We start from the raw sequence: 26,184 nt of genomic DNA on the forward strand, positions 1-26,184 counted from the left end.
AACTGGGGAAAGCAAATGGGATTTTTCCTAGGTACAAAAACAGCTGGAGAATGTAAACTTACATCAGGAAATGTTGAAGGAGAATAAAGATACTTTGTTAGATATTGAAACTGAGAATCTAAAAAGTATCCCTGATCTGTTCCTGTGAGAACGGCCTTCCTGGCCCGGACAGCAGAGATGTGGTGTGTGTGTGCTGGCCAATCTTGCCACCTGGCCCTACCCTAGCTATTTCTGTTTCCCAAGGGCAAGCTCCTTTCTCCAGCCTCCATATCTGCCTGTCTGTCATCTTCATCATCCAGAGGAGAAACTCTGTAATACATGTATGATGGATTATGAATTTATATATATATTTTATATATTATGTTACAGATTTATTTGTGAGAGGTTGCCCTAAAACCTTAACCCAAGGTCTCTTGCCTAGGCACCACGTCCTTGCAAACTCCGTGTATCTTTTCTCCCTCTTCACTGCTCTCAGGACACACATGGTTTGTATGCTCTGGTATTAATGCAGAGTGCAGCTCTGAGCAGCTACCCTGGCAGAGGAACTTGCAGACACGGGGGGACAGATTGACATAAAACCTTTGCCTTTATGACATACATGGATGCTACTGGCTCAGACCTCTTGGCTCCAAAAAATCTAACCCAACTTCAGTTTCTGTAAGTAGTTTTGACATTGCCATTGCCTACACCTCTTCCTGCAGAGCTTGCCTTATTTGCAGACAGCTCTTTTTTTGCTCAACACTCTCCTTATGCCAGACAAACACAAAAGATGTGTTCCCAAATGAAAAGCTCCTTTGAGCTCTATGCCAAGTCTGAGCCATTCCCAAACCCCCTTAATTCTAGGGCTGCCCCATCAGATTTATAGGTTAAACCCAAGTTACACCACTCCTAAGCTATGCCAGCAGTCAAGTGCAGTTAGTTCTCCAATGCTTTCAAAAAAAATCCCACATGTGCACCCCAAGAAATCTTAGCAGCACACGGAAGTGGCTACATCAATTATTTCGTGGTCAGGATGCTTTTGAGCAGCTTGAATGTAGATAGTCCTGCAGTGAATATGTATCATGAAAGAAATGTTCCACATCAAAGCCTGTAATGTCTGCAAAAAATGCAATCATAAATATAAACTTCTGCCAAAACAAGAAAGTTGACATGAACAGTCATATGGATTGTTTCCATCCTGCATCAGCTGGAGAGCAGGGAGCTGAAACTGTGTTTCTAATAGAAAGCATACTTCAATATTAACATCCATCTGTTATAAAAATAAAGGCACTACATTTAGAATTGTTAAAGCTTTTCAGATTACTTGGGGTTCCTATGGGAACTTTGGTTCTTTCCTTTGTGTATAATTTCACAACTGGATTTGACATAAGTGCCCTTTTAGGTTCATTGCCTGGAAGCAGGTTTTTTGTACTGTCTGATTTTTCCCTTTTTTTTTTTTTCCTGGTGACCAGATTGCTTGCTGAAAGCACCACTTTTAATGTTATCTTAATAGTATTTTAATGTTTATCATTTCACCAGAGATCTCTTTCACCTTTCAAAAACCAGTCTGACCAGATTTCCCAACTTTTGTGCTCTGCAAGTATACCAGTGTGCCGTAACTGTCTATGTTAATACTGTAAAATGTGTTTATGGTTCCAGTGTTCTAAAAAAATTAAATATTAAATGCTTCACTGCCAGGAATAGATCCCACAAGCACTGCTTTAACAATACAAACACTATTCAGAGCCTCACACCATATATACACTTTGCACTATTGTGCTCTGAGAGAAATCTCTTTTGGTGCTAATGGAGAAAAAGCATTGCTGTCTGGGTTAGAAAAGGTCTCCATTTGGTTTGTTTGCCTTGTTTGCTACTTATGAAATGTGTCATGTTTGGTCAGAATGGGCCAAAATTTCAAGCTCTATGCGCATCAATTACATCTCAGAAATTCTTGCCTTAATCCTTTTGAACAAGCTCATTCTACAGCTTTCAGTAGACACAGGTCTCATGATGAGAGGAATCTAATAATTATCTTTTTTTAAAGAGTCAGTAAAATTCTCTGACTCACAGCTACTGTGGCACCTCCTCCCTCCTTCCAGCATGAAGGTTTCCACATCTGTGTGGTGAACAGGATCACTAGAACAACACATACTAAAACTACTTCTCCAAAAACTCCTCGTCAGTGATCAGCACTGGTTTGTCTTACCTGACAAGGTCAGTGCAAATGCCATGTTCTCACTCCTGCCTAGAAGTGGGTCTAATAGGGGTCGGTTTTAGTTTCCAGAAGGTTATCCAAAATTAGCTAATTCACTTTGCTCTTTCAGAAAAGCATACAGGATAGATTGCATTTGTTATGGCTTTGCTGCCTTCTTGGGCAGCAGTTGATACTCTGAAGGGGCAAACTTTGGCAAAGCCACCATTTCATACAGTACAAAATATCATGTGCAAAGAAGGCTAAGACTCTTCAAAAAGATACTTACCTTTACTGAAAGTTACCTTTTTTACTCACAAGGTATTTCTCTACAAGCAATCAGCCTTAATATTTGTACCTATTTTAACACAGTCTTTTCAAAACATCTTTAGGTTTTAACATAAGACTGTTTCCAACTGCTGTGGCTGGGATTTTACCAAGCAGTAAACCCAGTGTTCAGGCTGCCACTGCCAGACCTAATCCACCACAGCTATCTGACTCAAATCACGAACCTGGCACAAAACACATCCTGTCAGGTCCTGTTTGTTTCAAGATGCTCTGAACGGTTAATTTTGTGCCATCAGACTTTGCACAGTTCCCATTTATGTGGTTGGTACCACATGATTTCAGTCCATGGAAGGGAGAGGCAGTAGGTACCAAGTGCTGTGGAAAACATGATCTCAAGTTTGCAGCTGAAAGCTGTGCAGCTGGGTGTCAGGGCTAGGCACACAGCACCTCATCCTCTGCAGCAATTCCTGGCTTCTAAAACTAAAGTTGCCCAAGTAACTGTTTGTAAGGGGAGGTTAATGTTGTGCCTGGAATTACAGTGCCACAGCCTAAACAGACATCCAGCTGCAACAACTCATAAAACTGTTTTGAAAAGCTCTTCTGGTATGGGAGCACTGGTGTAACTGGATTTGGACATGCACATTTTTTGTCTTGGGTGATGACAGGATAAGGAATGGTGTGCCTGGTGTTTTACAACATCTCCCTGGATGAGCAACTGTTTCTTAGGCAACAGCCCTCTGCTCTTTGCCACTGGCTAATTGACAACACCAGGGATTATGTGGGGAGCAGAGAAGATGTAATGTACAATTTCTGGGTGAAAGGAAGAGCAAGGGAAGAGGAAGGCCCCCTTTAGAAGGAACATGTGGTTGTGTAGTGGGGCTCAGACCCTTGGGTTCTTCTCAGTGCTGCATGTTCACTCTCAATAAATCCTGCTGGGAATCTCTGTCTTATTCACCTCAGGTTCAGAAATCCCACCTAACTTTCCTAAACACCTTTGCATTTAAGCCACAGCCCTCTTGCTCCTGCTTCTCTCCAGGCTTCCTATGCCCACTGGCTTGGAAATGTCACTCAGCCAAACCCAATGTGGGATGTTAACCCCTTTCTTAATTGAGCCCTTTGTTGCTCTGTACCCCTCCAGTACCAGGAACTGGAAAAGGGGTTCAGGACTCTACAGTAGCAAGGGGAGGGTACTTTAAATCATGCAATAAATCTAAAAAAAAGACTTTAAAAACTTCCAGCATTCTCTCCAGCCCAGTTCTCCAACCTTTGCTGTTTGCATCAGTGCAACTGTTCTGAGGGGAAAAGTTGAAAACATTGCCTAAATAAACATATAAACCTTTCCACTTTGCCTCCAGTAATTGTTCAGTCAACAGAAACATCGTTTCACTAGCCTGAAATAATCCCTAAGAATCAGTGAAGTGTATGAGCATTTTCCCAAGCACACTCTCTGTGCACTTCCCTGCAGTTGCATGTGCTTTTTAAAACGCTCAGCACTTGGCTGTGCTGTGGCTTTCCATGCTAGGAAAGCTGCACCATGTAGGACACCCACTTATTGTCTTGAAAAACCATCCAAGGGTGTTTCTTGCCCTTCTGTTCTCAGAGTAAGTTACGGGGCTGCAGCACAGTTTCAAGAGAGGTTTCACTGGTGCAGTAAAACACTAGCTAAAGCTCAGGTTTAAGCAAAGCCTAACATTTCCATTAAATATGGAAAATGTAGTGCTCTACTCAGAGAAAATGACTTTCCCATTGTCCCTATTTTTTTCTTAATGGGAAGCCAGAAAAAAACCCAGAAAACAAACAAAACAAAAGCTGTCATTAACAGCTGCCCTTCACCTTTGACTCTCATTATTGTCTCCCTTTTCACTCTTTTCCTCAAGTATCTGCAGCTCATCTTAAGCTAATAAACCTCTTCCCCCAAGGTAAGAAAGGAACCAGAAAACCCACCTCCCATCCATCCTTGCAGACTGATCCTTGCCCACAGTCTTTTGTCTGGGGGACCTGCAGGAAGGGAATCCCTTATGTCTTACTGGGGGTGGAACACTGCCCAGTGTGATCCATACTTTTCCTCTTCCAGTCTGGGCAAAGTGTTTTTCAGATGGTATTACCTTTCTGTGCTGGGAGGCTGTGCCTAGGATAAGTAGACCCTTATCCTCATAGATAATGATGTAAGAGCTGCCATACTGCCTCGGAGGAAAGCTCTGTCGATCCCAGTACCCTGACTCTGATGGAGGCCATTAACACCTTCTGCTTCTGGAATTCAAGTTCTAGGGATTTTCCAGCAAGAAGTCACTTAATGGCTCAGCAGCTGATGTACTGTTTTTATGTAAAATCACCCAGTCCTTTCCTTTTCATCTTTAGTTTTGGCCTTTAGAATGTGCTGTGGTACAAAGTCTCATAAACCAGATTGCCTGCGTTTCAAAGCGCACGTGATCTCTGAGCTGGCAAGATTGTGAAAATGCATGGTTGGGCCGTGCATTTGGAGGGAGAGCAAGAGAATGGCCAGCACTGCTGCAGCAGCTGAACCAACACAGCCTTCATAAGCCACATGCAGACCATAGGATGCAGCTGCCCCAGCCTGCTGCAGCCACTGTGTACAAGAACACCCTCCAGTGTGCTGACTGGCTCCACCGGGCATTCTGCATCTCCTTCTAAAGGTCTCTGCTGCTGACTGTTCCATACCCTTCATTTATTTGGCATTCCAGGGCATGACAAATTCCTGTAGCTCAGCTGTCTTCCTGGGCCTCTCCTGACATGCTGTCCAAAGGTCAGCAAACAATCTTCCCTCACCCACAGCCTCTTTGCTTGGAAGTATGCCAAGCTGAGGCTAAGTGGTAGCACTCATGGCTCCATGGGGCCTCTCAGGTGCTTAAGCAAACAAAGACTGGAGAGGCACAGATGCCTCGGTAGCAGGTTCAGCTAGAAACACTCACTGGTTTCTGTGTGGGACTTCCTGTTCCCCCCTCCTCTTCCCAGGCTGAATGCCCTTGGAGGATGGTTCACACTGTGATTCTCTCTCTCAGCTGCTGCAGAGAGCTCTGTTTCTCAGTTATGTCCAAAGCAGCTTTGCAATTTAACAGTCAGTATCTGCCCAAACACTAACTTCTCTTTAGCAGCTGCATCAGCTGGGCTAAAGGGAATGTATTAGTATCTTAGGTGAAACTGGACTACCCAAGTCAAGTGTGGTCTTCCTCTCATCACTTATGCTTGCTCTGTTTCAGCTCTATACACATTCACTGAGTTACAGCCTAATCTCCAGCTTCTTGTTAAAAAGGAAATAAATCCTTCCACCCGTTAATGTAGAATTAACCACCCAAGCCTGCCAATTCAGAATCACACTGCACTACGACCCAGGGGGCCTGGCTATTTTCAATAGTCAGAATGAGGACAGAAGGTTTGCCTACCTAAGGGAAGGAGGACTTCAGTGCTGGCAGTAGTTGTCAGCAGCAGATGACAACTTGTGCTGAACAGGATCTCAGCTCAAAGCAAAGACAGGAACAACCTTGTGAGCTGCTTCAGACTGATTGGAGCTTGTTTTTACCTCAGTTTCAGAAATAGCACAGATCAGTTTGTTTCTGTCTATGCTAAAGCCACATGAATTTCTGTGCTGACCTAACCTCATATTTACTACTATCAATCCTTTGCAAGCTGTGCATCAAACTACAAAAAGCTCTGAACAGGTCTGACTTTGTTGAACAGCAAACCTGTTACAATTCTAAGTCTTCTACTCTTGCAGTGCAGAAGACACTACTGGCATTATTTAAATCCACATCAATAAAATGCTCATCCAACTCCTGGAGAAGGATGTTCATAAACTAATCCCATGATGAAGGTTAGCTCTGCAAAATTGTTCCAACTCAACATTTTATCTGCATTCATTGCACATTTTTCCCCTTTTTTCCCCCAACTGTATTTGTTGTCTGTCCATTAAAGCAGATGTGATAAGTTTACACTTGCCAAATGACATGAAAATGACCATAGGAGCTGACTGGGAGATTAATAATTCCCATTAGGCAGCAGCAGAAAAAGGTATTCGGGATTGCTGGTAATTCCAGTGCTGCCTCAATAAAGACATCCCCATATACTGATTACAAGGACACAGGAGGCACAGAGAAGAAGGCTTACAGAAACAATGATGTCAGGGCTGTGATCTCAAGGCCAAGTCTCAGAGGATCCCACACAACGGCATCTAAATAAAGCTGCACAGCAAAGACTGCCTAAGTCTTGATGCCAGGGAAGTCAGGGCAAATGCAGGAAATGAGGAAAAGTTCCCTATGCAGTACTTCAGAGACTCTGGTCTTTAAGCAGGCAGTGATTTGTCTCCTCCAAATTTCACAGTGGGTAGTTTGAAGTCTGAATTATAGAATGGCTCAGATGGCCCTCAGAGCAAAAGGTGTCAATCCATACTACTGGTAATTGCCTGTAGGATTTAACTTTAGGGATGCAGGAAAACTCAGTAAAATAATCCTGATACAAGAGCTGTTAGGACTGCCTACTATTTCCTGCTGTGTGAGAAGTGAGCAGGCAGGACCCACTAGGACACAGGCTTCACCTGCAAGCTTTGCGTTGGCCTACTTGCTACCCTTTGTCATAGTTGCTTGCTGCTCTTTACACGTTTGGCCTTCTCTGTTCATTCTAAGCCATGCTGCAGAAGGAAAGAAACATGGATGCAGGGCCAAGTCACCTTTCTTCTGCTTGGCATTTTCAGAAGCACCTGGTATCTTCAAACATACATCTACCCACAGGATCTGCAATGGCATGACTGTGGAGTGGCTGAGCTAGCACATCCTAGGCCAGCTTCCTGGTGCCACATCATTCCTAAGTTAGGATGGAGAGAATGTTTTCAGGTCTTCTCCTTGCTGCCAGCTCACCAGCTCTGATCTGCTCCAATCTCCAGCTGCCATTCTGTACCTTTGACAAAAATGCTTCTCTGACAGAAAGATAAAACAATTTCTTTCCAGACATACTGCCCACACAGGTCAATTCACAGCCTCACAGTTGGCTCCTTTAACTTCATCACTACCTCCCAGCTCAATGCACTTTTACAACTGCTCAGCCTTTCCTTGCTAAAGAAACAATGACCCCCAGCCAGAACAGAGAGAACCACAAAATGGAAGAGAGCAGGAGATAATATACATAGGCCACCTAAAGGGAGTCTGCTGATTATTTTCATTAGCATTGGCAAATCACAGCTGCAATAGAAAAAGAAGCATCAGAAAGTGAAGACTACTGCAGCTACACACAATATTAGGGAAGCAAAAGACCTGGCTGCAGAAGAAGGCTACACAAAATATGCTGAGTGATAAGGAGCTGCTCCCACACAGCACTCAACCCCAGCAGGTACAGAAGGAGGAACCTGACATTATGTTTCAATAGACACAGCAGGACACAACAGCATTGTCTGCTGGTACAGATTGCATTGCTGTGAGATTTTAATGTTTTTGTGGATTTGCTCATATGCCTTAGTTCTCAGGCAGCTGGGCTATTTCTGTACCACAATCACTGGTTGATAGGGATTCTCACAATATTAAGAATACAAATCTGCTTTAGTAAGGAAGAAAAAATACATCACTTTTAATCAGCGCTAAGTGGACAACAGTTTATGTGCAAGTGCTGCATTTTCAACATTTTCAGCTTTTAGACAGCTGTGCGGGCAGGTAGGTATTGCTTGCTACTTTACTTCAGCAATTCTCTGTGCAACAACTCCTAGTCCTAGAAATCATACCACCTGGGTTAATTCCCTTTTTGGAAGCCAGTGATGTAAAGTGATGACCATGGAAGAATTTTATTTTTCGACAAACCAGCTACCATCTTGCCTTGGTGCCAAGTCAAACACACACATGGCACCCAGGGAAAAGAGCAAGGTGCACAGCATGAGATTCAGCAGAACTAGCCAAGATCTGACCTGGCAGCTGAGTCACAAGACAGAGCAAGCAACACAGAGAAAGCTTATCTCTGTCCATCTATTTTTTTTTTCATCACATGCTTCATGGGAAGTCAGCTGTAAAACCAGGAGTTTTGTTTCTGTAATGAGTTTTAGCTTTGTGTGAGGATGGAAGCATTGTCAGAGTACAAGCAGTTCTGGTCCCAGGTACCAAACTGAATTGCAGCTATCTACAACAGCATTTAACAGTTTGAGCATTTACACATGCCTTGCAACTATGCAGCTGCTGAGAAATGCTGCCAGAGCCCTGCCCAGGAGCAGAAGGGAGACCTGGACCTTCCAGATCTGATGCTCAGGAAGGAAGCTCAAGGTCTCAGAAGTGTGAGCTCTAAGCTGCCTTCCACAAGTTCTTTTCACTCAGGAGCATCAGCAGCATTTGATGAAGGAAACACTGACAGCAGAATTTGCAGGCCCCCATTTATCCCCAGTTTACAACTGCCAAGACATTGAACTCTCTGTGTAGACCATGTCTGTTCAGCAGTGACACATCCTCTGTCTAAGAAGCCAATACATCAGCTTAGGCTATCCCTGTGTTGAGTTCTGCTCTGCCCACAACCAGAACAGCAGCAGTGATCATAAATTCTTTTGAAGGGTTCAGCTCACCACCTTGTAAAACCAGGAACATGCTGACATAACAGAGCTTTTCTGCAGACTCAGATCCCAAGCCCTGATGTACAAGAAAGCCTTCAATCCCTTTTAGGATTCAGTATTTTGTTACAGAAAACATAATCAATACAATAACTCTATTCCCAGTATTGGTTTATTTTATTGAAACCACAAACAGCTTACCCACTTTGCATCTGGGGGTAAAGGATGATATTATTTACCCAGGAAGTGGATGATGAGACAGAGAACTCTGAGAAAATAAACAATGCCATCCCTGCAGGCCTCAAGACAGTGATTTAAAGACAAAAATACTCCTTATTCACTCATTTCATTCCTTTATCAGAGGGAAGGGCAAACATATCCAAACAGATTCAGAAGCTATAGCAGATTTATGTATCAGATTTATTTTGCACATTTCATGCAGAAACTATAAGTACATAAATACAAATGAAAACATTGTCTAAAATATTTTATACCACACTGTAATTTAGGGGCAAACTTCAGCTTCCAACTACCCAGTTAGAAAAAATCCAGTTTCACTGTTATGCAATTAGTTGGCAAAGCAAATCTTGACTGTGACAAGCTTAACCTGAATTCACTTAGAAATAAGTAAAAACTCCATATTTAAAATATATTCTTCTGCTACAGTTTGTTATAAAGATAAGAGATTTACCAGGGACTTTTCATAAAAGGCAGAGCTTTCTAGGAGGCCATGAATAAGGTCTTTGTCATTTCCCTTTTTAGGTTCACAGTTATTTTTCCCCAACCCTCAGGTAGCTCTGAGAAGCAAACCACTACTTCACCCTCAAGTTATTCTGAATGTATCAAATGAAATTGATAACACTTTTAGTACAAGAACTTCTTCACGAAGCACTTTTCCTGGCTGTTGACTTCATAAAGATTTCTGGGATTTGCTGGTTGGTTTGCTTGTATATTTTTTTCTTTTCTTTTTTGAATTTCTCTCTTTTGGTTGCTTAAATCATATACCGAACTTGGGTGTTAACATATGAACTACTAATTCCTTCTATACTCATGAATGGACATGGCTGCTTTTCCCTGAGTTCTGCTGAAGTCACTTTCTTAGACTAACCAGACCTATTTCATCTCCTTGTGGAGATGCAACCTGTATCAGCTGAACAGTGCCTTGTTTTGCTGTAACAGCTGCTATCAATTCCCAACACAGTATTTTCCCAAGGCTGAAAGACAAGGCTTCTCTGGCAGCTGCCAGCATACGAGCTGTGCCCACACAAACACTTCTACACTCTGCTAGGATGGGCTCTGCACAGGAGCTGATGATCAAGCACCCCATTCTTCACTCTTCCCCTCTCCTGAGAAATTTCTCTGCTTTTTATCCAGCAATGCCTCTTCCAGAAGAGAATAAGTCATCCCAGAACTGTATGACACTTCACAGAGGCACCAAAAGATCATCACAGAACAAAGCAAGGCCTCTCTGCTTCCCACTCTTCGACAACAGTTTGTTTTTAAAAAGCACATTAGGGGAAGTTACATGCTGTTAGACCATCCAACTTCCTTTCTTAGCTTAGTATCTTAGTAGCTTAGTAAGCTTAGTAGTTTAGCCTGCTGTGAATCCAAGGATTCTATCATTTCTGCAGTAAGAACATTCCCCTCCCTTTTGCAATGAGCACCTTTTTTACTGTGCCCTGGACAGGTGATCGAGCAGGACACACCATTCACATGATAAGTTTTCATTTCATTGCCAACATCCACCATTAAAAGGCAAATCTGTGGCCTCAATGCAGGCAAAACATCTGTAATCACCTGAATTTAAATTACCTCAGTCTTCAAGAAAAAGGTCAAGATTTCCAGGTTACTTATTTATTTACCCCCAAGAACTTATAGACAAAGTTCCCCAGGTTTGCAGAGTCACCCTGGATAAACTCTATAACATGGAGAATCCATCAATCTGCACATTTTTGCTCCAACAGTCACACAGCACAGATACAAACATACTAATGTTAATCTCTTTATACACAGTTTTGCTCTTGTCCACTAAGGAAGAACTCCCACACTTATCTGAGTGGCTGACTGCACTTACAGTAAAGTTCACATTAATTCTGCAAAGGCAAACAAAAATAGCTTCCAAGAACAGCAGTCCTTACATATCAGGTAGATGCTGGACTACCAGAAAAGAGGAAAAATATTATCAGAAATTCTGGACCAACTGAAATGAAGCCCAGAACATGAGTAGTAAGATACAAGCTTTGAAAATCTGGTAAGGCTATCACTGGGGCCTCAAGTACAGACAGATACACGGTCACTGTAACATCATTCTTCTTAACCTGGATGAGCTTCTCCTGTAGGAGATGCTGATCTGAAATAGTGGATGTTCCAGCACCTGTCATACGCTAAATAGCAGTGAGAGCCCACAGAGAAAGTGAGGAATTCTTCGCCTAATCCTTCATACCTCATATGCATTTTTGAAGTATACTACTATTAAAAGAAGCACAAGTACACAACAAGATTTAGTTCAATCACTCTCATGTAATAAGGTAAAGGATTTCATCTTCGCTTCGTGCCCCCAAAGCCTGCAAAATAAAAAAAAAAAGTTAGCTCCACCATGGCCTTTCTATTGAACTCTCTGGTTCTAAAAATGCTAAAGGTGGCAAGGGAGATGAGGTAAACATATGCACATGAAGGAGAACAGCAAGCAACTGTGGGCTGACTGGCCTGGAAACTATTCTGCTCTTGCAGATTAGACAACCTGCATTCTACAGAGAACATGTCTGTGCATGTTTGCTAGAGAAGAGTACACGTAGTGCTCATCAGAAGGGAAAGCCTTAAACTAATGCACCTTGCCAGTGAAGACAAGCCCAATGCTGATGGTGCCATGCCCACCACAGGCCTGTGGGGAACTTCATGCCCCACAACGCTGCCCTACTTTCATAGGGAATGGAAGGAAGGGACATTGTTACATGCCATCTACACCACCTGCTAAAATAAAACAAGGATGCTCGTCGAACCGCAACGAACATCTGCATGTTTTTCATAGGTCAAAATCCCTTGAGCTTCAGGAAATTAAAAGGTGCTTTGCCTTACCAGAAGCAGTTCTTGTTCCTGAGCTGCTGTCTTCTGTGGAATTCCTTGAGTGCCCATACATAGGAGGTACAGCTGTGGGATCTGTCCACATACTGTGATACGGGGCCCGTGGCTGCGCTCTGCCATGAAACAGAATAGAAGGAAGGCTTCATGAGTGCCCCTCAGAAAAACTAAGAAAACACCATTCCAAACAAGAGAACTGCACCTCCAAGGGAAAACTATAAGCACTTATTTCAAAGCTAGAAATATTCCTATTTAATGTATGTATTTAACACATTGAGAGCAAGGACATCCAGTGCTGTGATTTCATAATCTGTAGACTTTCAAAAGGAAATTAAGCTTTATTCTTCAGACTAAGGAATTCTAACAACTGCAAATTTTACTTTCTGAAATTTTGACCTTAAATTCCATCAGACAAGAAAGAAGTTTGAAATCTGAAGTTTAAATGCATTTTGACATCACCTACAACCCAGCCATGTTTGGCAAGAGAAAACATCCTTTTGTTAACTCTTTTGAAAAGGTCATATCAGTAACACTAACATATCATGGTCTTTGACTCACTCACTTAAAATTACTTGCTTCCATGGATATGGAATTTCCTGCTGTTGAAATTTACAAACAGCTCTCTCACACTTCCTGGCACCAGCATTTTGCAGCACATAATTTCAAAAGCCTAAACACCAAACTAAACAGTAGTGGACTGAAGACCGTTTTAAAGAAAAAGAAGCTCAAGTTAGGAAGCTTGTTTATGTATTTGGACTTACTCAGTTAGATCTCTAATCTTGAGCAATAATTTGTGCCCACTGAAATGGGGATGTGTACAGAAATCAGGGAAATAACCTGTATGGAGATACTACATGAACAGAATGCCTCAACACAAGAGTCATGTATTTAAGCCTGAAGAAATACTAGGCCAATAGAAACTTAAACACATTATAACTTGGAAAAATTCTTAGCAGAATTAATATAAGGCTTCTGTTATTAAAAATAGCCCACAACTTTACCACACAGATGCTTAGCACTCCTGTCCATACATCTTACTCTCTAATCTGTTACATTTCTACAGGAATAGACTCGATACATAGGCAAGTCATTTGATAAATAGAGAAAACTGCTTAGGATCTGAAGATTCCCTGCAGGAATCTCATATTTTCTCCAGTGAAGCCTAAAATGGCAGCAACTGCTCTCTTTAAACTGTTAATCTAAAAATGATGCATTCTGAATGTCTAAAAGCCTATACCAAATATGGTCATCCAGACTTATTTTAGGAAAGATGACACTGATACAAGAGATCCATATACAGAAGATTATATGCTTAATATGACTATGTGTGTTTTAAGGCATTCTGCAGATAAATTAAATGCTCAATTTAAATTTGCAGGCCATCATGCCAGGTCAGAGGAAGCAGAATGAAGTACCTCAGTCTTTCCAATTCTGCCTCAGAAACATGTTTGAAATGTCTCTGGTCCTGAAGCTGCAAACAGCTGCTCAAAATTCTTCCAGTGGTAAGATTTTATAACTTGAATTACACTTTTAAATCATAGAAACAATGTCCATATATAGTACATGGCATTCCCCCTGAAAGCTTAAATGCTTAAAATCTGATAGTATGCATATTTTACCTGTGACTGCCTGCTAAGTAGCCTAGCAAGCCTCCTGCTCCTAATCCAGTCCAAAATCCTGGTCCTGAACTGGTTCCATGATAAGAATGAGTTCCAAAGCTGTTGTCATCTTAAACAAAATGAAAATAGAAAGCATAAGTTAGTAACAGACTAATTCTCAGGCCACCTGTTGCAACAAAATTCTCTCCTGTTAAAGATAATGGAAAATTAGACAACAAACTAGTCCTGATTTCATCAGATTTTCAATCAAGCTAAACTTGAATAGCCTCACATTTCAGAAAACAGGACACCCCACATAAACCAACACTACTATAAAGAGTTTTATGTTAAAAATCTTCTTCCGCTTCATGTCACAACTGTGATGTTTGCAAAACATGGAAAGAGTCCCTGCCTGCTGATCTATAAACAGACAAGTTAGAGTAAAAATAGAAAAAGAAACTAAGAAAGAATAATCTGCTGAAGGTCACCGAGCAGGCCAGAAGGAGATGCAGGAACACAAATCAAGTAGGTAACAGTGCAGAGTGAGCAAACCACAAAGACACAGAGCTCCTAATCTCACTGAGCACAGCTGCACAGTTTGAGTCACAGTGGCCCAGTGTAAGGCTGACATTACTGGTATTGTTCCTGGTAATCCTAGTCTGGCACTTGTTATCAAAAGCCAAGCTCACTGCAACCGCATTGCAAAGTTTTCATTATGCATGAGTCGCCAAGCTTGACAAATACCTTGATGAAACTGCAAGCATATAAAGTAGGTTGTGGGGGAAGGAGAGTCACAAATTTTCTGACATGTGACCTGCGCATAACATGAGGTTCTGAGCCAGAATGAATGTTTTCCATTTAGAAAGAAAAAGAGAAAATACAAACCCAAAGCAGAATAATTTTTCTGGTCTAGCAAAAATCATGGATGCAAGAATAAGCTCAACCATGGGTTTAACATGTAAGGAAGTATAAAAAAAACTGAAGATAACATTAGGGACTCCCTAAAACATGCCCACCTGAACAACTGGGCCAGAGATGACATAAGGAAAAATCAGAGGGCCTGGTTTGTCTTCAAACTGATATGGGTTGTTTGAAGTCATAGAAGATAAAACAATATTGAAATAATCACTTTCAGTCCAGACTGGATTTGATATTGAATTTCATTTTGAATGTGTGGGGAGAAATATAAACTCTCATTGGGATGATCTACTACTAAATTATGCTGTTTTGGAACAACAACAACAAAAATTACCTAATTTGCTGCAAAAACAATGTTAATCAGAGATGAACCAACTCATTTGCTCAAAAGCACCATGACTGAACACTGACTCAGAAAACTGAGTAATTTTCTTGAAATATCTAGAGCAAACATTAAGAATCATGTCAAAGAACTAACTGAGAGAAAGCAGAATTTAATTAAGATAGTCTAGCTAAACAAGTTCCACAGGACACATTCAGCATGTTAAGGGGATTTAAAATGAGGCAAATTAAATATTAACAGCAATATGTGAACAACATTGCTTTTTGTTACTGTCCAGGTTTCCAAAGACTAATACATTCCTGGAACACATGGACATACACATTCAGAGACGTGCTTTTGCTCTGCTCCCACAATGTAAGGCAGACACTGAATGCAGGAAGTAGCCTAACACTTAGTATTTTTAATCTGGCTCCACATTTCTGTTTTCCTCCTTACTTTGCCTGAAATCCAAAGACAAATCATTGACATGCCTTATTAAAAACATCATAATCTAAGCATTATATGGTTCCCAATGTGTATTTTAAGTGTCTAAGTTTTCAGCAATCCTCAAGAAAACATTCTCAAGGCCCTGCCCTTGCCAGATTTGTGACTCCTGCAAAGAAAAATGTATTGGGGCAATTAACTGACACGGAACTGAAGAGAAAAAAATGAAAATAACCCTTCATTGTTTTGCCTGTGCCCAGTGTGACAGAGCTGTGTGTCATGGCCAGGGCTCCTGCTGACCACTACAGGGCAGCCAGTGCCATGCCCACGCAGCACAGACAGACAGTCTGATGTAACCACATGCAAACCAATTTGCAAAGCCAACAGAAGCAGATTCCCTGTAATTTTCTGGTGCAGGTACAGCTGAAAGTTTCTGCTCTGCACACCCTGCACAAGGGTACCCAAAAGAATTACACTGCACCCTCTGTTGGCCAAGCTGTTTGAAAGCATTAATAAGCATTACTAAAATATAAACTTTTGACTAATAAACCTAATCGTTGCTACATATTTCCTTGCCAAAACCCCTTCTCTATTAATAAGAAAAAAAAAAGAAAGAAAGAAATTATGTAACTTGTGAGAATGTAATTTAAGTTCCAGTGCTGTGAGCAGCTTGCATGTTTACAGGGTTAACTGAGTTAGTCAGGCACCAGATGAGTAATGTTTATTTCCCCGAGACACTATGAGGGCCTAAGGAAGACCACTTGCTATGTGACAGAAGACACCAGTTTTCTGGGAAAAGAAAAGTTGCCTCTTTTCCCAGCAGCAGCCTTGTCACTGCTTTTGTAATTTTCAACTTCAGATGAAAGGCCCCACATGAGAGTCAGATGCTGTACCCTCTAATGACAGTTCACAGACACTGTTCTCTGCTCTGGGAACCAAATCTTTCAGCCCTGTTAAACAGAGGACTGGTACATGATACTCAACCCCATCAACTGCTTTGTCAATGAAACCAGGGCTGAAAGGCTGTTCTGTAAAGTTTCAGAGTGCTCCTTTGGCATGGCTTTGTTTCTGGCCGTGTAAGAACATTCTCTTTTCCAGATTACCTATGACAATTATTCTCCCTGTCACAATCCTGCTATTTCACAGGTGATGAAAAGAATGCTTGCAGAGCGTGGGGAGGTAGCTTCACAAAGGTTCAGAGGGCAGCCTGCCCTGAAAGCCTGTGGAAAGCCAAGCCCTTATTTCCTCCTCTGAACAACAGAATACAAAGCTGGCCGTAGGCTCTGCAGCCAATTCGGCAGCTGCCTGCAAATGCTGTGGTTTTAACTCTATCCCACCTTCCCTTACCACAGATAAAACAGGACAATCCTGCTTGCTCTTTTGAATACTGTAAATAGCTCAGAGCCCTACCTGTGAAGGTGGACTTAAAACCAGGAGGAGGAGGTGCCTGCTGACTCTGCCAGAAGGGCTGAGAGAAGCCATCACTGCCCCCAGAACTCTGCTGAGACTGCTGGCTGCTGAGGAAGAACTTGTAAACTCCAAAAGCAAGAACGAGAAGAACAATTACAACAATTGCTCCAGAACCAGAATCAGAATAATCTTTGCTGGACTGGAAATAGCTAGAGCCAAAGTTTCCAGAGTTCTTCACTTTCCTTGCACCTTCTGCAGTCAGCTCTAGCTTGAACAGCAAACTACAGGAGCCTCTCAGTATGTAAGGATCATCTGGGTAATCGTAGCCTTCACAGCTCACTTCCATTTGTCCAAAACGGTAGGCGTTTTCCAGGTCTGCTTTGCACTGCCACTGAAAAAACAAACACAACACAAAGTAAAACATACTGCCCCAAAGATGAAAACACCCATCTGCTTCTCCACATACATCCTGAAATAAAGCTGTAATTGCTAACAAATCATCTACGAGCCATAGGTAAGAAATCTCTGTCTGCTCCTATTTTGAAAAGGAGTAGGAATTTGACGTTTAAATGAATTTTAAATCCTAAAACTTAAAAGAGATCTTACCTTTCAGAACACTGAAGAATTGCAGAGAATTACTCTGGAATACTTATTTTTTTCTTCACTGAATACTTTTTTTCAAATATCCCTTCCTGAGATACAGCAATACTTCTGAAAATGTGCCGTGCTCTGTGCAACAGCTATGTAACAAATGCCTGTCCTGTGCAAACTCAATGGCAGCTACAAAAACATAACACGTGAGCCTGAGATCCAGTGCACCATTGTGTCTGTTTGTGTCTGTGCAGAAATCAAAAGAAGCTGGGACAAACATCATTAGGCATCCATATGCAACACTTAACAATTATACTGGGGATTCTCTGATTGAACACAGGTGATCTTCAGGCTCACATTCCCTTGAGGTATTCAAACAAAGGGATCTCTAATGGCACGTGACATGGATTTTGGAGAGGAAAAAAGGAACTAGTTGTCTCTAAATTAGTAATTCAGTACAGCAGTACCAACTGCCAATTTTAATTGTTCTTTCACAATACTGTATCAGTTTTAGCAAATACTTTCAGCCTTGATTCCTGGTAATCTATTGACAGCAGCCTTTTTAACAGCTCAGAGTCAAGACTATTTACTGACTAGCACTCACATCCTAAGGTGAAAGTGAAAGTCAGGCAAGTCTGAAATTTAGCTTTTAAAACGTAAAGCTGAATCAAAATATTAAGAATAACAAAAAAAGGAAATTCACACAGCAACAATAATTCAAAAGTATCCTCCGGGGTTTGCAAGAGTTTAATTTTACAAACTCGAGCACCATTTTATTTAAACCAATAAAGGTTTGCTAAGCCGTGCTTTTACATTAGCTCCTTCAAAGCTATATGAAACATATAACTACAGTAGTTCTGGAACATCGAAACCTAAAAGTATTTAGGTTAAGTTTTTAGTGCAAGAATTCATCTAACAAAAACCACCTGAACTGACACCCTAGCTCACTACTCTTCGCTCCTTCAGAACTTCCCAGCTTGGGGGAAAGCGATTTCATAGACAGTTTAGCAAGTTTGAAACAGTTACCTGTACATCGTAGCCATCCCATCCTTTGTTGTAGCACTGCACAACCTCAGGGACGCGGGAACACCCGGCAGAGCCCCCCGTGCACTGCAGCTGAGGGACCGAGGCTGTCCGCCGGGATGTTGTGTACTGCCCTCTGCGCAGCGTGAGCGCCTCAACATCCCGCAGCAGAACCTTCCCTGAAACAGCCAGCACAAGGAATCAGAATCCATCAGGCCGGGAAAGACCTCAGCGATCACCGGGTCCACCCTCGATAAAAGAACTCAATCAGCCAGACCACAGCACAGAGCGCCACGTCCGGTTTTTCCCTAAACCTCCAGGGACGGTGACTCCACCACCATCCTGGGCAGCCCATTCCAATGTTTGATGACCCTTCCCGTGAAAAACTTCTTCCTGCTGCTTGTCAGCGCTTGTGCAGGTGCCCTCCCCTTGGCTGCGAGGGCCGGCTCTCAGGAGAGGCCTGCCGATGGAGGCCGAAGGGAGCAAGCACTACGCCCGCGTCTGTACGGGACGAAGCTCGCACCACAGGCAAACACGGCAGAGTTCCCCATTCCCTCCCGAGGCGGCTCTGCGCTGCCACCGCTGACCGCGGGGCGGGATCACTGCTACCACGCAAGCCGGTTTGGAGGGAGCCCAAACCCCACCAGCCCTTCCTCCCCCGTGCCGGCCGCCACTAAACCGGCAGCACCGCGCACTGACGGGCCGCGAGGAGCCGCCGAGGCGCCGGCAGAGGCGGCAGGGGCGGCTGAGGCCGCGCCGAGCCCCCCGATCCCCGCGGGTCTCACCCGGTCGGTCCCAGCCCAGCGCGGGTCCCGCGGCGGCGCAGAGCAGGAGGAGCAGGCACGGAGCGAGCCCCGCCATGGCGGCACCGAGGGCTGTCACCATCAGCCCCGGGGGCGGCGCCCGCAACGGAACGCGCGGGGCTCGGGGAGAAGCCCCGCCCCCACCGCGCCGTGGGGCCAATGGGCGGCGAGGGTGTGGCGCTCCGTGAGGGGGCGGGGCTGCCGCCGCGGGGCCTGCGCGCGCGCCACGTAGGAGCGTCACGGGGCCGTGCCCGCCCCTTTCCCCTGCGGCTTCCGCCTCCGCGCGGCGTTTCCGGTTCCCGGCGCGCGCCTCTCCGGTGCCGCGCGGCTGGCGGGACGGGCGGCGCCATGGCGGGAATCAAAGGTGCTCGCGGGGCGGGGCCGATAACGGCGGGAGCGCGCGGCCCGCGCGGGGAGGGGCCGGGCCGGGCCGGGCCGGGAGGGGCCAGAAGCCCCCGCGGGACCCCGAGTGCCCCCGGGCGGCCGGGGCTGCGCTGAGCCCCGCGTTGGTCTGCGGGCGGCAGTGGGTGCTGTGCGCGGTGCGGTGCTCCCTTCATGTTGCCTGGGTTTGTTCTCGTTGTAGCGCTGATCAGCCTGTCCTTTGGGGGAGCGGTCGGACTGATGTTCTTGATGCTTGGATGCGCCCTGCCCCAATACAAGTACCGTGCTCTCTCTTTCTGTTCTCCTACTTCGGTTTGTGTGGCTGGAACTTCACCGGAGTCCCGCTTCCATAACGGGGAATTGATAAGTTCTCTCTGTGTAGGAGGGGCCTCAGATTTTGGGGGGTTTTTCGGTTTTTTTTTTGGGGGGGGGTCATTTGTTTCAAAAGGTTGGGTCTTCTAAAAGAAAGAAGGATTTAATTAGGATTTAATTAATCCTAAAAAGTAATGGCAGCAAAAGTTAAACCAGCGGGTCTGGCTGCAAACTGTGAGAGGATGCATTGCTCTGACTGTCTGTGGGTGACCCTCAGACAGCAGCATCTCCCGAAGTGGGCACCAAGTGTGGGTTATCCAGGGAAGGATTGGCATTTTCTGTGGCTGCCTACGGGCAGCTGGGCTGTTACTGACTCTCAGGTGGATCCTTGGCTGTGTCCCACACTTGTAACATAGCAGCTGGAGTAATTGCAGCTGCTGTCTGTACTTTCCCGACATCGATTCCTGTCTCTTGGTTTTCAGGAGATACAAAATAGCAGACCAAGTGCTCAGATAGTAAGGCCTATGGCTTTGACTCTTTGCAAGTGAATGCTGACTTTACAGAAAAGATTTTAAATTGACTTATTTGCTGTTGAATAAATACTAAATATCTTGTTGATAGACCTGTTATGGGTTGTGAATTGCAGTTTCTACATATATGACTAGAATTCCTAGGCCAGTTTTCTTTTGTTATGAAGCCAGTGCTAGTGACACAAACCCTTGGGAAGGAGACCCTTATACAGTTGCCCTTCAGACAATGCAGTAAAGTTTTATTGAAACCATGTGCACCTGCCTGAGAAGGTGTGCCTGAGAAATCTATTCTGGGGGCTGCAAGGGTATCTCCTGAGTACAACTGACAGGATAAACTTGGAGTTAAGCTCACCTTGTAAGTTGGCATTAGATTTAGGCTTGCTTAGTGCAGCCTTGCTTTGTGAATATCCTGTTGGTAAGCTCTGCTGCCATTGAGGTCAGCCGAAGCCACTCAGGCACGTGGTCTGTAGGATTAATGACCAAGGATTTGCCTTCTCTGAGCTTGTCTGTCTGTCCTAAATGGGGATGCTGGATGGGAAAAATGCCTTGCATGGATTTTAGGAGGAGCAGGAAGTAAATCCAGTTAAGCAAAACTTTTTTTCTCCTTTCTTTTTCAGCCAGTACTGGCCACTGTTTGTTCTGTTTTTTTACATCCTTTCTCCTATCCCGTACTGCATAGCAAGAAGATTGGTAGATGACACAGATGCTACAAGTAATGCCTGCAAGGAGCTGGCCATATTCCTTACAACAGGCATTGTGGTCTCAGCATTTGGGCTGCCCATAGTGTTTGCAAGAGCAGAACTGGTTAGTAGTATTTCAACCTGTGATTGCCTTTTTTTTTTTCTAAAAAACTTTGTGTTTGGTTGTTTATTGAAGCTAAAGCTTTCATGCACTAAATACTTCTTAAAATTATGTACTTTTGGAACCAGAATAAGATTATTTTTTTTTTTTGCAAAAAATCAATATTGAAATGGGAGCATGGCAGAACATTTGTGATTGCCAGTTGCTTCACGTGGCCATGGAATAAAGCCTAACAATGCAATGCAGAGAAAATGAGACAGAAAATACTGTGAAAACTTAACCGGGAAGTAACCAAATATAGAAGTGTAAAGAATACTTTGAAGACAATTTGTGGAATAGTTGGGCTAAAGCAGCATGAATAAACAAAAAAAAAAAGTATTTTTATACTCACTGTAAATGATATTGTAAGTGCTATTGGTATAATTTCCTTAAACTTCCAAGTTCCCATTACATATTTCCCAGTATACAGCTTTTCACCAAAATTCTTTACAAGTTCACTTTGTTTGTGTGAATGTCAGAAAGCACTACCAAGTCAAAGAACATGGGAGTGCACTTTCATAAATGTCTTCAGGCAAGAACAGCTCAGATGGACAGTTGGAATGCCTCACATCCTTTGAGTAATCCCCTTACTCTCCTGTGAAAACATTCACCTCCTTTTTTGTTACTGGGATATCTGCTGGCGTTTTGAAGACCTTAAATACCTGTTTTAAAGAGTCTTACAGCATAGCAGGGCTGCAGATGTGTTTGATGCTGTTGCCTAGCCTTACTTTGCATAGCAAACCAGTTGTGCCTGTAGCTAGCCAATGCCTTGAGTACAGCTAGAAGAAACTTGCAGAGCTGCTCGGCTGGCTGTGAATTTCTCAAGTAATTTTGGGTAAACCTGCTTGGTGTAACCACAAATAATGAGGTGTTGTGTCTTGCATCATGGATGTGTTGCTGAACTTTGTTGAATGGGATAGTAAGATGTTGCCTTTTGTCTTGTTAGTGTTCAGCTCCAGACGTGTCTAACTGAATTCCCCTGTTCACAGATTTACTGGGGCGCGTGTGCACTCGTTCTCACGGGGAATACAGTCATCTTTGCCACCATCCTAGGATTCTTCTTGGTCTTTGGCAGCAATGACGACTTCAGCTGGCAGCAGTGGTGAAAGGAAGACCAGAGAACTATCCCACAGGCATCTTGTCATGCAGTGGCCATCCATACAAATGAGAGAATGGGCAATAAAGAGAAGTAGCATAGCAAGCCTCTTGAGTATTCTAGATGCTCCTTTTGATGTTGTTCGTTCTGAGTGTACTACTGTTGCTGACAGGGTTTCTATGTTTTTATGAAGTGGAGAGATGATTGATTTCATTTTTACCTATGGTATGTTTTTAGGTGCTCTCTTGGTTTAAAATTGTCATCCTTCTGTCCAATGTTTTATGTGAAGCTTTAAACCAGGAACAACATTTAAACATAGTTTCAGAGATTTAAAAGTTGGGGGTTTTTGTGGGGTTTTTCTTTGTTGGTGGGTTTTTTTTTTTGTTGTTCTTTAAGTTATGAATTAATACTATGTTTCATTTCTTTTTTAAATGCCAGGATTAAATTATATACAAGCTGAAAGGAAGTAAGAGATTGTCCACCACCATTGCCAATTACCAGATCAATAGATTGTTGCTATATTTTAGCAGAGGTAAGGTGGGTTGGAGAGTACCGGTTGCAGATTTTCTTCTGCCCATACCTCAGACTGGGTGATGAATGTTGATAGCCTTCATTTCAGGAGAAGGCTGAGGAGCAGGTAGAGTTATTTGGGAGAGAAGTCCTAAATTTTAACACCACTAGCTCTTTTACCTGCTTTGCTATCAGGTCTGTGGATGTGACATTCAAATACTCTGTAAATGTATTGATGCTGACATAGAAAACTGAAGTGTATTGTAGGGAAAGAGAAAATGATGTTTAAATTCCATTTTTTTAAAAAAAAGGTATCTTTTGAACTCTTTCTATTTATAAGCATTGTATGGTTTTGAACTTTTATGTCAACTTTTTACCACAAAAATGGTAAAATGTTCATTTATGGAACTACTGGTCTGTGTTAATTTGAAGCATATACAAAGCTATTTGCTCCTCTCCCTTTTTAATTTATTTTATACATAACATATATATATATATATAAATATATAATAAACCAGCTTTTAAAATGTAGATTAAAACTGTGTTAAACTTGACTGAGTTTTCCTGCCCCCCCCCTTTTTTTTCTTTTTTTTTCCCCCTCAATGCAGCTGAGGCACGACTTTTTTGGAAGTCACTGGCTGAACTGATTTCTCTGACTGTTTTTAAGTTCTTATGCACTGTTGGTTAATAAGATTTACTGTTATGTCTGTAACTGTAGCTTGTGTTCTGTAAGATTGCACATGTAGCTTCAAGTATTTAAGACAAGTTTTCGGCATACCTCTCAATTGTCCAGATTTTTCATTTGAGAAATCTGCCATTGCACATTCCATCACAGCACAGTTGATGAGTACCACTTAACCAGGTTTGCCTGTACCTGTGCAGTGATGACCTTGACCAAACTTACTTCTAAACTGTATTTTTCAATTCTTTAAAAATAAGTCTATGAAACTTAACTATGTGTAATTGAAAGCTTAGGTTTTGTTCAACAGCATGAAAAGGCAGAGAACTGCAGGTCTTGGCTGTTGCAAGCCAAGTAGAAAGTCTGCATACATATATATATATATATGTGTGTGTGTTCATAAATGTATATGAGTATACAAAGTCTGATAGCCATGGGGTGTGCTCCAGGAGCTGATACTGGCAGGTGGGGGCAGCTGGGCTGTAGCTCCCTCCACACTCTGCTTTGTTCATGTCCTGTGTGTGGAGCAGAGGAACAAGCAGGTGCCAAGGCTCCAGAGCAGACGTGTTTCAAGTGTAACCAAATGCTTCACCTGGCTGCCTGTGATGGTGGCGTTTGGAGCTGCACAAGGGCTGTAGGATCACGTGTTTCTTTCCCTTTTTCAGCAAGATTTCTGCACCCACACCCCCAGTACAATGGATGCTTCAAAAAATCTTCCAAACCAGCGGCTAAAGTTGCAGTCCCCTGCAGTCCTTATGGAGGAGGAATGCCTAGGACTTGTACACATATGATCTGTTACCCATTCCTTTTTCATGGTCAGGAACTGTGTTCTCCTCCATTCCTGAAGCCACGTGATGCCACTTTCTGGATCACTGGTCATGGAGCTGACTCTATGTATTGGTGGTGCATTTTTTGTCTGTTAATTGCATTACAGCACTCCCTCCTTGCTTGCACACCAAGTACGTGCAGTATTGCTCTGACTCATGAGCAGGACACTTGAGAGGTATGATCCTTCCATATAATATGCACTGAGATTGTGTTACCATCCTTCTAGAAGGAAAAACTTTGAGCGATACAAATTTTAAATAGCAGTCTTGAGTTCTGTATGTTTAATCAAAAATACTCTAATAAAAAGAGTATTTTGTTTAAAGTATTAATTGTTCTTTTTCCTTTATTTAATGTGGTTGTTACTCCTGTGGAAGAGATGACACCAGACTGCTCACTAGTCCTTCAGAGCGAGTATTTGTGGTTTTTACCTGGGACTGATTTATAAAGAGAGGCTTCAGTGTCCAAGTTGCACTGAGTTGACTTTGTTGTGTCACATTGCAGTGTTTCCTTCAGTTTCTGTTTGAAAGCCAAATCCTGAAATGTGGATGGTGTTATACAAAGTGATGGCCACCTTAACCCTCTGATGTATTTATAACTCTGCAATTTTTCTTTTAAAAACTACACAGCCTTTGTGATATTTGTGATCATGACATTTCTGAAATTTGAAAGCTGATGACTGATGCCAGTCTTCTAGCAGAAGAAAATAAGAGGAGTTGGTGGAAAATCCTTTTAGGATGATCAGTCACCCTTTCTCTCTCCACACACACACTCGCTTTGGTCAAAACATGGAAAGGGGGGTGGAGTTATTTGGCAATAACTAAGGTGCTACATCTACAGAGCTTTTTCATGAAAGCAAATTAAATCATTAGAATCACTGAAAGTGCTGGGTGGAAGAGACCCATCAGGATGACTGAGTCCAGTTCCAGTCCCTGTGCAGGACAATCCCCAAAGTCACACCCTGTGCCTGAGTGCATTGTCCAAAGGCTTCTTGAGCTCTGTCAGGCTTGGTGCTGTGACCCCTTCCCTGAGGAGCTGCTCCAGTGCCTGACCACCATCTGGATGAAGAACCTATTCCTGAAATTTAGCCTGGACCTTTCCTGGCTGAGCTCCATTCCGTTTCCTTGTGTCCTGTCCCTTGTCACCAGAGTGAAGAGGCCGGTACTTGCCCTTCCTCTTCCTCTCTCGAGGATGCTCAAGACCACAGTGAGGTCTCCCTCTCTCCTCCAGTCTGAACACACCAAGTGGCCTTCATCGCTCTTCACACGGCTTCCTCTCAGGGCCCGTCACTGTTCTCTGGACACTCTCCCACAGCCCAGGGTCTCTCTGGTGTTGTGGCACCCAGAGCTCCCCCAGCACTGGGGGTGAGGCTGCCCCAGCTCAGAGCAGGGCAGGACAATCCCCTCCCTTGCCTGGCTGTGCCTGCTGCCCCCCAGGACAGGGCTGGCCCTCCTGGCTGCCAGGGCTCAGTGCCCCAGATTCAATGCCCTGGACCAGCACCCCCAGCTCCCTTCCTGCAGCGCTGCTCCAGCCTCGTTCCAGTCTGTACACACCGCCGGGGCTGCCCGGGTGCGGAGCCCGGCTGGCCCCGTTACCCCCCCTGCCGGCAGCAGCGGGAACCTGCGGGCCCTGAGGCGCTCACAGCGCACCGGCCCAGCGCCGGTACCGGGCAGGGCGGGCCCTGAGGCGCTCACAGCGCACCGCCCCAGCGCCGGTACCGGGCAGGGCGGGCCCTGAGGCGATCACCGCACACCGCCCCAGCGCCGGTACCAGGCAGGGCGGGGCCGCCGGAAAGGGTACGAGCTCTCGCCGGGAGCGGGGCCCCGCTCGGCCCTTC

At 43.8% G+C, this 26,184-nt stretch overlaps 2 protein-coding genes across 2 annotated transcripts; one reads left to right on the plus strand and one right to left on the minus strand.

Annotated features, from left to right (window-relative positions):
- Window positions 1-9,388: 9,388 nt before the first annotated feature.
- Window positions 9,389-19,305, minus strand: SARAF (store-operated calcium entry associated regulatory factor). The gene is made up of 6 exons (XM_064711016.1): window positions 19,157-19,305; window positions 18,375-18,550; window positions 16,758-17,148; window positions 13,685-13,793; window positions 12,063-12,181; window positions 9,389-11,551 (listed from the first exon to the last, which is right to left on the minus strand). The coding sequence occupies exons 1-6, from the start codon at window positions 19,254-19,256 to the stop codon at window positions 11,526-11,528; spliced, it is 921 nt and encodes a 306-aa protein (XP_064567086.1). The 5' UTR covers window positions 19,257-19,305; the 3' UTR covers window positions 9,389-11,525.
- Window positions 19,306-19,403: 98 nt separating this feature from the next.
- LEPROTL1 (leptin receptor overlapping transcript like 1) lies at window positions 19,404-24,675 on the plus strand. The gene is made up of 4 exons (XM_064711017.1): window positions 19,404-19,538; window positions 19,758-19,833; window positions 21,015-21,201; window positions 22,227-24,675. The coding sequence occupies exons 1-4, from the start codon at window positions 19,523-19,525 to the stop codon at window positions 22,341-22,343; spliced, it is 396 nt and encodes a 131-aa protein (XP_064567087.1). The 5' UTR covers window positions 19,404-19,522; the 3' UTR covers window positions 22,344-24,675.
- The last annotated feature ends 1,509 nt before the right edge of the window (window positions 24,676-26,184 follow it).

Source organism: Zonotrichia leucophrys, chromosome 4, assembly GCF_028769735.1.
Source record: "Zonotrichia leucophrys gambelii isolate GWCS_2022_RI chromosome 4, RI_Zleu_2.0, whole genome shotgun sequence".
NCBI lineage: Eukaryota > Metazoa > Chordata > Aves > Passeriformes > Passerellidae > Zonotrichia > Zonotrichia leucophrys.